The following is an 11,055-nucleotide window of genomic DNA, read 5'->3' as shown; positions in this document are numbered from 1 at the left end:
CCTCACTGTGCCGCTCAGTCAACGACCCGAGCGGTTGTTATGACGGTCGGTTTACCTTGCCTTTGGTGGAGCCTAGAGTTTTTGTTAGAACCGTTATCCAGGTATTGTTATTACCGATATTGTTATTACCGATTATTCGATCATCATTATTTCGTTATTATCCACTCACAGATAATTATCATACGATTGTCGAGCAGATATTTTCATATTTTTTTATTTTTCATTCACGGTCGCGTTTGCGATTATTAATTTGATAGGTTTGCGAATTTCACTGGATCGTATTTGCGGAAGAGTTGCGAGCAAACTTCGCAGAAATATCGCGGAGTTGTTATTCGCAAAAGCATTGCGGAATTGTCTTCGCAAAAGTATTGCGGAGCTGTTATCCGCAAATATATTGCGGAGCAATATTGCAGCCTACTACGTTGTACAATCGAATCGTTACATTAGGGATATTCCGTGTCGTACGTGAGAATCTCGCACAGATTACTTTGCCCACGTGTCGAAAGATTTCGCGAGATCGGTCTTCGATTCGCGTCGCGTATCCCTTTTGCACGCGGATTCCGCGTTCTTCGTAACCTATTCGCGTCGCGCGTGTATCAAAGCGCTGCAGCACAACTCTATCGGACCGTTGCTGAGTTCATCGCACATACTCGTTGTTTATTCGAAAGGCCGACATTTTCTCGAAGACGCATTTCGCGATATTTCATACGCAATTTGCAACTCGGAGTGTATCCCCCAAGACAGACGGGATTTTTTGTGAAACCTCCATTAGATTACCGCGGTCGGAAGTGAATTACAGGCGACGTATGACGCGAGGATCATTATAGTGTCAAATGCAGTAACAGTATGGCTGGTGGACCCTGGACATCGTGGGACGACGCGCAATGGTAAGTGCTCAATTTAGACGCTCATATAGTAGACATAAAGCGTCATTTTACGTAGATTGCATGCATGTAGATGTAAATCGCATTGGGTCCGACGGGAAGTAAAGTAAGAATTGAAATTTACCGGAGTTACGTAAGAATGATCCATCCAAAGAATTTAGCTCTGAGATTTTCGTAATAGTAACACGAGTCAATCGTTTCCATTTCTTTAAGAGTACTGACTAGTTCAATCCTTAGAAAAATGTACAAACAGACGTGACTGTTAAAAAATTGAAAAACTGTTTCTTAATTTATTTCAAGCATATATAAAGCTTGAATTTTTTTGTTTGGTTTAAAAAGATGTGAATGGAGTATTCATTAATAAAAGTTTATAATTTTTTGAATTGGATAATTTTTGCATAACATTGGTCAATTGAATTTTCGACTCGGCAAGCTTCCTTCTCGTCAGATTCTTTATTGATGATACATTAAACTGATATATTTCAAGATGTTATATTTATATTCTTTGTATACATTATATATGCTTTTTTATACTCTATATATTTTTCATATATATCCTATGTATGCTCTATATATACTATTTGATTAATATACTTTATTATGTTATGTCATAACATGCTATACATGAAGCATGTGTTTACTCTTGTCGTCGAGTACTCTCAAATCGATTTTTTTACGAATTTTCGCAGAACGGATGACGTTACGAGTCTCATACTCTAAAACTATAATTCTTAAGCCTAGCACAACTCAGAACAAAAAGATCTCGGTTGGAACAAGAAAGATAGTATAAGTTTACTCTTGGTTCGATAGACTGTTTGTCAAAAAACTTTTTTTTAATTTTTCGGGCTTATAATTAAACTTATTGATTTGTGCTTTTGGAACAATGTTTGGAACAACTAGAACAATCTATATCTGTATCGGAATGCTTTATTTTCAAAAAATAGGGTGTCAGGTCAAAAACATTTTTTTCATTTTTTGGACTTATAATTTAACTTACGGATTTGTCCTTTTGGAATAATGTTTGGAACAACTAGAACAATCTATTGCGGTATCAGAATGTTCGATTTTCGAAAAGTGGGGTGCCAGCTCAAAAAATCATTTTTTTGTTTTATTCGAAAACCGTTTTGAATGAAGCAATATTACTTTGGAACAATGTGGTACAAAGTCAGAACAATCTAGAACAACTTTCAAAATTATAAATTTCAAAAAGTGGGGTGCCAACTTCATACACTCCTAGTTCTGGCCGCTGAAATCAGACCGGTGGCCGCTCTTAGGCTTCTCTCTGCTATAAACTTTTTTCGCGAAAAATAAACAAGCTTCAGACAAGGTTTCTTTATCACGTTTACTCCATTATCGATATACGACATTTGAATAGTTAATTACTAGTAAGTTAAGAACGAATTTTTCTTTAAATATGTAATTGCATCTGTATAAAAAAAATTTGCTAAATTTAACACACATTTATCATAAAATGCACCAATAACGATCTATTGTTAAATACGAAATATGCTTTTATATTTTCCGTGCAGTAAATATTATATAATATAATAATATATAATATTATATATCTATTATATAATATAATAGAGAGAGAGAGAAAGAAAGAGAGAGAGAGAAACAACATTGTTAGAAAAAGAACATTTTATTACACTCAGCTACGATACAACATATTGATGTACGTATTTATGCGGGCGCATCGAACATCCATTCTAATCGTCGTTTTATACGAGGAAGTAATGCGAAACAAATGAAAAAAAAATGAAAAACCAAAATATATCTTTCCAGAACAAGTCGCGTTATCAACAGAAACACTTTTATTTGTGATATGTTTTCGATTAGTGATACAATTGGAGCGCGAACGTCGTCGAAAAGTATCGGGGAAAAAATCTCTAATTAAAGTCCACCTGATTTCATCGAACGATATATGCTTCTCCTGGGTGGTTCCTTATTATTGACTGAGAATAACAGGTTGCGCCCGAATGACTATCACGGCTATATCAACCACCAAATATATTACAATTTATATAGTATTGACTATATTAATGTTACACCTTACAAGTTCGTTCGATTGGTTATGCAGCTAAAACGCGATTACGTGTTGAGTTAAAGGTAAATAGCGAGTGTGACGGACATTACATTACTCTTTCGATACCTAAAATGACGAGAGTCATTCTGATCCCTCGTCATTCTTGTCTTTCATTTCAGGGGATGCTGTATACCGACATAATGCAGTTTTCGTAGTTTACATTGTTTTTCTATTTGTTTGTATAAAATTGCAAGCGCTTTTATTGAGTCAAAGCCGATATACTAAAAGGGATACTCCATGTTATATCAACAACTACAAAAAACCTTCTTATTTATAACATTTTTCGTTTATTTTTTATATAACATGGAGTATCGTTTAATGCATTGACATTTGCACGTTCACTCTGTAAAAGCATTTGCAATTATATATAACTAAAAAGAAAAAACAGTGCAAATCATGGAAACCACATTATGTCGGTACGCAGCATCCCCTCAACTCGTAAAGATTTGCGTCGTACGCAGTATTATTGACAATATTACTGCAAATCACGTTTGCACTTGTGCTTTCTTGCTTAGGAATTACGTTTCGAAAGATCCTGTACTGAATCCAATTATTTCCAGACAGCCTAATCGTACAATACATCGCCAATATAAGACTGTGATTACTTTTTGGTATTATCTTTCATTGCAGGGATCTGCAATATCGATGATTAATAAGAATACATACTCTCTTTATCGTATACCGGTAAACGCGCAAATAGTAGATGGTACATATATATCTCTACATCGCAGATGGAAAGTCTGGCGTTACTGGCAATACGAAGTTACGACCAGAAAAACATTCTCGTTTGTGTAAAAGATACGCTGTAGCGTCTCTCGCGTGAGGACATATACTAAATAGATATACTTGGCACAAGACGCTACCGCATCCCTTGATAGAGCTCTGTTGGTCAGCTAGTAAAAAATTTCTTCTTTCCTTCTTTCGCATATTCAGTAATATAAATCCTCCAACCCGCCTCGAAAGTTGTCGCACTGAGTTCTGGTTACAGTGGGGTCTCCTCTTCTGGAAGTTACCTTGGAGTCGGAGGGGGAGGTGGTGGTCATACAGCACTTCCCGTGTAGAAGCCCGCTTTACCGGCTATCCCGGACGCTCTCTTTCTCTTCTCACACTCCATCGTACTGAAGGTGTTCTGAGCAATCTGCGATTTGCGCTTGGGGTTCTGCAAAGTCATGCTGCGCTGACTAGAGTTGGAACTGGAGCTAGTGCCCGGTTCCGATACCCTCAGGATGCCGGAGTGTATCGTCCCAAAGTTTTGGTATATATACTGTGATTGAATGGCCGATACCGATGTATTCTGGTTCTTCAGCGTGATAGGGACGGTCTGGCCTGCCAAGCTGTTGAATCGGGTATCGTAACCAAAAGGAGTGTCCAGCAGGGATTCATTCTTATCGGAGTAACCACTTAGTCTAGAATCAAGAAGACTTTCTTTGTCAGCGAAACCACTCAGCCTGGAGTCTACGACATTCTGGTCGGTGTTTCTCGCGGAGAAGTCGGAATAACGTTGCTCTTGGCCGAGTTCTTTGTTGTCGGTGAAGGCAATCATGTTCTGTCTGGAATCAGACAGAATCCGGGTGTCGATGAAGCCTTCCTTGTCGGTGAAGCCGCTAAGCCGAGAGTCTATGACGCTACCCTCCGATTTATCGACGAAGCTGTACCGTGGATCGATGTTCTTGTTTTCCGGGTAGGCCGGCAAGACGTGAGATAGATCTGCCTTATCGACGTAACTGATGGCCTGCGGGTTCGACGCACAGATGTCGGGCGCCGACTTGCAGAGCAACGAAGTTCCTTCTTCAGCTATTTTTTGAGGCGCTAGGACACAGAAGTGCGGACTTACTCTTTCCTCCAGGCATGAGAAAGCACGCTTATATTTGTACAGGGTGTCCCGCAGCACTTCGGAGATTTAGATCATTGGGATTCCGTTGGATCTCAAGATCTTGGCATATTCGGACCCGTAGGATCTCTACGGCGACAGATTACGGAACCCTTGATCTTTACAATTGCGCAAACGCTACATGCGTGTGCCGCACCATCACACGCGGGACACCCTCTCTAGCGATAAGTTCACCCACTTTTGGCTGGTTGACCGAAGGGTCGAGCCTGCGGCGGCCCCGGCGATTTCTGATGCGCCCTCACGAGATATTCCGAGCTGAGCCCTCTCTGCTCCCTGAGCTTCCTCTCAGCGCCCGGGACCATGACCCTCACCTAAAAAAACAAGGGGCATGAATATCCTCGGGCTAAGCGAGACAAGGCAGCATTCGACGATAAAGCTAGGAGTCCACTTGCCCCACGTCAGGCAACACGTGTTGTTTCACGTTTTAATGGGCTCTACCGTCCAAGTGGACTCCTAGCTGAAACCGGACGGAATAATTCGCGGTGAGAGTTTTGATCGACAACTTCACCATCTCCTCAACCGTGGAGAAGCGCGCCATGTAGCCGGACATCGTTAAAACGGCCGCCACTTCCGCAAGGATCAGCGCTAATCCTGAGAGCTGGAGGCACCAGCCATAGTGATACTGAGGTAGACCGTTATCGTCCATTTGCATGCCGGTTGGCGACGGCAAACTATATTTCCCTGGTAGTTCCAGCGATGCGTCCGACAACGCTGACGCCAAAACTATCAAGCCACCTCCCAGAGAGAGTCCTGAAACACATACCGTGTTATTCCTTCTTGTTTCCCACTCGTTGAACGGAACTTATAAATAAAACTATTTAACATATGATTGTCCAAGTTCAGTTAGGAAATATGCATTAAACAATCGAAGACTTGGAAAAGTTTGAGTTGTTCAATAAACAAAACAATGATTCCACGTTCCCGTCTACGTAGTCAGGAGATACCTAGCCAGTTAAAAGTTTGACAAATTTCTAATTTTCACCTTTTGCTTCTCCTATCGTTCAAAGTTCTCAGTTATCAATAACTTCACTCTACGTGACGGCCGAGGGTTGAGGCGCAACTATTGGGAACGGGACAAAATTGCCAAACTAGTAAGTAAGACGTGACCGCAGGACATGTTCAAGAGAATTCAGAACATCGCCTGCGCTTTATCACGACAATAGTCATCCTTGCGGCATGCGCATATCCGAATATCCGCAGTTAAGAACGCAATAACGGAGCAGCTTACCCCGTCATAACCCCCGTGGTATCGTCGGGCTTGGGATTGAACAGGCCGTACGAGCGACAGTCGCCAGCCGGCTCCTTCTCGCTTTACGTATGCAAATTTTTACGCTCGCTGCTTTAAGGCCGGCAAGAGCGCGGTCGAAGCTAAGTCGGGATTAGAAGCGAGTCGGAATCTAAATGGGCTTATGCCGAGTTAGGTTGAATTTAGGCAAACTCGGGTTCAAAGCACATGTTACACCCGCGAGTCGATTACACGCAGCGTTCACGAATATTCGCGCTTCTCGACATTGACTTTCCAATCGTATCTCTTGAGCGTTTTATCAACGAGTCATTTGATGTTCTGCACGGAAAAAAAGATTTAGTTAAATTAACCAGATATCTGGTCGAATATGAATCCAGAAGTTCCGATTGAAGTAACCCGAATTCTGTTTAAGGTAACAAGATTTTTGGTTGACTTAAACAGAATTATTCAACTTACTTCATTCTGAATTTCTGGATCGTTTATATTCGACCAGATACTTGGTTAATTCAACCAAACCTTTTTTTCCGTGTGTTTATCAAATATTGAGTTTCGTCCCTTTCCTGATGTGTGAATTCACATACATGTGTTGCCAAGACACGAGCGACAAAAAGAGAACGGAGGTAGAGTGACATCAAAACATCGTCCTGAAGATGTAAGTAATTTCCGGTATTGGATCGCAGTACTACTTGGAAAAGCATTTTACCCGATAGTGCTCATAACCGCTGCGAGGATAATCTGACGGTCACTAGACATGTTTGTGGGGGGTCACTGGCAACTGCAAGTGACGCATTAGATGATCAAGGGGACTAACAATGAGCGACAATCACTAGGCGCAACCTCGGTGATTATAGGGACCACTGCTATGTGATAATTGGCAGGTACACGCATGCAATTAACGAGTGCACGGTACTCTGGTGGAGAGTGACGTAATTTCGAGCGATATTCTCATGGATTCAATCATGAGAGATCAGGGATTGACCGGCAATTACAAATAACTTCTTTTTTATAAGACGGCTACCGGGTATCGTTCGAGTCGGTGAACCATAAAGATTTCATTCCAGTCGCCGTCGTCATGGGAATCTCCCGTATTTGTGGAGGAACGACGCTGCTCATATCGCGAAGCGCTATGGCTTACGAAGGATACGGACGATCGAATCATAATAAAAACGGGATTGGCGGCCCGCGGGAGACAGCTTACGAGGGAAGAAAATTGTCCTTCCAGTCTTCGCTCGCTGCGCGAATGTTGCCTTATGGATACTGAATCCGCCTCGGCAAAGCAATTACCGTGTCGATAACAAAGTAATAATCTCACTTAGGAAGGCGATTTATCAGAGTCGAGAAAATTAGTAGCTTCCATGACCTCCCATTGGGTCCAAAATGTTTCTATAGAATAATCCGTGTCGTTTCGATCCTCACACGAACTTTTGCAATATATCGCGAAGTTTACTATAGATAAGAATGACGTGACACACACACACACACACACACACACACACGTGTGCTGAATTTCGTTCATTTATCAAAGTACGAAGTACTTTTACTCTCACTTTTTACGCGCCACATCGTTAAGAACCACGTCTGAGAACAGTGATAACATTTTGTCGCAAGCAAGCCACGTAAAGCAAAGTCCACGATATTCGCGAATTTCCCGAAATCAGTCGTGAAGTATCCCATGTGTCGCGTAATGGCGGATTGTAAATGCACCTCTGGCGCGAATTAATTTTATTATAGCTCCCTGTAATTCTCGGCGTGCTTGTGTACGCTCTCGTAGCCGAATAATATCCGACTGCGAGCGAATACCACGTACACACCGACAGAAACTTCCAGTTCTGTCCTTGTTTCCACGTTCGTCGACTAAATTGCAATTACTGCTAATTAATTGAGCAAAGGTTTGAGTAGTTGTCGGCGGACAAAGCAAGGCGCGACTATGTCAACGAAGAAATTCTGGTTCATAGTGTCGACCGCGTAATTCCGCGGGATCGTACAAGTAAAACGGACAAGTTTTAAAAATTCTGCGACTCTCGCTGAAACATTGATGCGCTCTGATTATGATATGATCGTTTTAACATTTTATTTCCAACATTCAGCGCGAGTTTATCTCTCACGGAAGGCTCGTCCTTCTCCTCGCCCTCCTGAAAATTTAATTCGAATTTTTTATTAACTGAGCAGAGTTAGTCGCTACACCAGTTACTCCAGTTGCTTCTTCCTACATCGAGAGGGATGTTGCAAGAGTCTCCCGATATCATTGGACATTGACACTTAACACAAACCATCAAGACCAGAGCAATTTACATATTGTTATGGAATTAACACACATCTCAAAGTTTGCGCGTCCTGTGCGATATTCAAACTTCGGTTATACCTATCGAGATTATCGCGTTTCTTCCTCGCCCCTTCCACCCCTTTCCGCGATCTCTGGCTTCTGGCCGCTCATCCCTTGCCAAGCGTTGAAACCTGTACCCAATTAATCAGCAGTAATTACAATCTACTCGTCGAACATAGCCGAAAGTTGCCGGGTTGTTGCACCCCCTTTCATCCCTCTGTGCCACCCCCAGCGCCTGGAACGTAACACGCGTGTACCTTGCGCTCAGTCTCTTGAAAGTGCCTTAGATCAAAGTTGACAAACTTGATTCACCCTATTGGAGGCTGAGCTTGGCTTTCACGCGGGGCCGCTGGTAGATAGTTCGCCGCTTTCAGCACGGTCTAGCAATCTTGGCTAATCAAACTATACCCGGCTACGGAGTCGGACGTCCCGCCGGAAGTGGCCGGAGATCCCTCGACTCGTTTATTGCCGGGAAATCCGACGGGCGGATGAATACGGGCGCATTCCGGAGATATCGGTAGCCGATTGTTGCGTTGTTTAAACGCGCGAGTATAAGCGCTTTAACGGTGCTTCAATCTACTCCTGCTCCTGGGCCAATGGTTGCAACAACAAAACCTATCCTATCTACAAGAACCTATCGTAAAAATGCATGAGTCCAGCTTAAATGTAGCGAAATTCTCTCGAAAATTCTTACTTCTCGAAATTGTTTATTCTAATAGTTGAAATAACAGAGAGAGAGAGAATGAAATAATTATTTTATTTATGTCATCGTTTCTTATTTTTGTTCTTTACACTACTTTATTTCTTCTTATCATGTAATTAGAAAGGATTTTTCTTTTCATTAAATAATAATAATAAATGGTTACTAAATATTAATGTTATAAGATATATAGAAAACGGTGAAATAAAGGAATAGATAACGGAAGAATACACTCAAGCACGTGTTTACACAGTCTGGTCTACACGAGCGCGTCACGTCAGCTGTAAAGGGCGCGTGATCTCGAAAACAATAACATACCTAGATATACAATGAAGGGGCAATCATAACAGTTCTCGACCTGAGGCTAAACACGTCGGGTGACGTCGCGTGTTATTTCCGCGATTTCTCTCCGGTTCGATCAATCAGATTGTGAGTCCCAAAAATAGTATTATTATCATCTTAGGTAGCGAAATTTCTTACGATCTACCATTTCTTAATTCCAAGTAGTTAAAAGTAGTTAAGTTTGTTTTTAAGTAATTAAAAACCGGAATATACCATCCGAAGCCTCCATATTGTTAATACGTTGACAAGATTATTGAGAGCGCAATTTTCGTGGATACGAATGTTGCACAAAAGAAATTCAGTTTTGGCCGAGGAAAGCTCGGTTGAAGACGCTCCTTGTAGACTTCCCATGCTTTCGCAGTTGAATTCTTTACGATCGCAAACTGGGACATAGTTGTCGCGACAAGAATCGTCGAGTTGCAACGATCACGAAGAGTTAACACGCTCGTATAACACTCTTCTGGCGCGCTTAGCCTCATTTTGACAAACCAAAGTTTTTCGGGGAGGATTCGGGAATTAATGGCGCGTGTTTGTAGTGCTCGGTCTGTGTAAACATGCGTCCACATCGAGAAAGAAAAGAAAAACACCACGCGAAAAAACCTATTTACATTACACTCGAGCAAAGCCAGCCAAAACGAACGACTCGATCGCGCAATTAAATGTCTCCTGTTTCTTCCACGTGTTATCTAACAACTTCCTAATGAATAAAAAGACCAGGATGACACGTTCATTCTTTTCTTTTTTCCCTCATTTCGTTTTTTTCTTATTTCGACAATTCCGGAATCTTCCTAAAGAAGATCTGGGAGTGGTGGCTCACGTCGACAGCGTTCTCTAACACCTGGCCTGTGCAAACATATGTCAACGTGGAAAGAAATTTGTCACATGTTTCGCGCAGCAACGCTCGCTGACGAACGGAAAGACTGCGCTGACCAGCGTCAATCGGCTCGGAGCGCGACTCGGACATCTATAATTGCGCTAATAATATTAGCACATGTGTCACGACAATAACGACGGCCGTGCGCGAGTGTGCGAGATACGCTCGTAATGATAAAAACCGCAAAGCAGATTGACACAGAGACAGAGAGAGAGAGGCGCGAGGCGCTGGCGCGTACAATTCCGCTGGTTCCTCCGCAACGGCCATACGGTGCGCTCGCGCGCGCGCGCGCGAGGGGGCGGAGGTGACGGAGAGAGGGGGGGTCGGGGGGGTCGACGTGCACGCGTGCCGTACACGGCCGTGATATGTTGCCAGTGGGTCAAGTTATTTAATCCCGCCGGCATAAACCATAGCCGGCACGTCCGAAATTTATGCACCGGAGTCGCGCCAGAATGCACGCCGGGATGCGCGCCGCGCGGCCCGAAATATTCGCGCACGTCGCTCCCGGAAGACCGTCGCGCTCCGCTGTGTGCGCCCGGTTACGCGAACTCGTTACAGCGATAGCGAGAACAACATCGGCCGTGTCGATGCGATTCCTCCGTCGGACTCCGCAATTCCGCGATTTACGGAATTTGATATCCCGATCGCGTGTGTTTTATCTCCTGTTCTTTTTTCCCCGTTGTTGTTTTGTTTTTTTTTTTTTTTTTTT

At 42.7% G+C, this 11,055-nt stretch overlaps 1 protein-coding gene across 4 annotated transcripts in view; it reads right to left on the bottom strand.

Annotated features, from left to right (window-relative positions):
- Positions 1 to 2,510: 2,510 nt before the first annotated feature.
- LOC116843266 overlaps positions 2,511 to 11,055 on the bottom strand; it is a 115,125-nt gene continuing 106,580 nt past the window's right edge. For all 4 annotated transcript variants that reach the window (XM_032813547.1, XM_032813546.1, XM_032813549.1 and 1 more), the window contains exons 5-7: positions 5,370 to 5,611; positions 5,040 to 5,172; positions 2,511 to 4,779 (exon numbers count right to left, since the gene is read on the bottom strand). In XM_032813547.1, the coding sequence (XP_032669438.1) occupies positions 4,010 to 4,779; positions 5,040 to 5,172; positions 5,370 to 5,611 (1,145 nt within the window). In that variant the 3' untranslated portion in view covers positions 2,511 to 4,009. The remainder of the gene's footprint in view (positions 4,780 to 5,039; positions 5,173 to 5,369; positions 5,612 to 11,055) is intronic.

The sequence above is a fragment of the Odontomachus brunneus genome, unplaced genomic scaffold (genome assembly GCF_010583005.1).
Source record: "Odontomachus brunneus isolate Ranch 3 - 2012 unplaced genomic scaffold, Obru_v1 Obru_scaffold_031, whole genome shotgun sequence".
Lineage (NCBI taxonomy): Eukaryota > Metazoa > Arthropoda > Insecta > Hymenoptera > Formicidae > Odontomachus > Odontomachus brunneus.
This window is presented reverse-complemented; position numbering and strand designations above follow the sequence as displayed.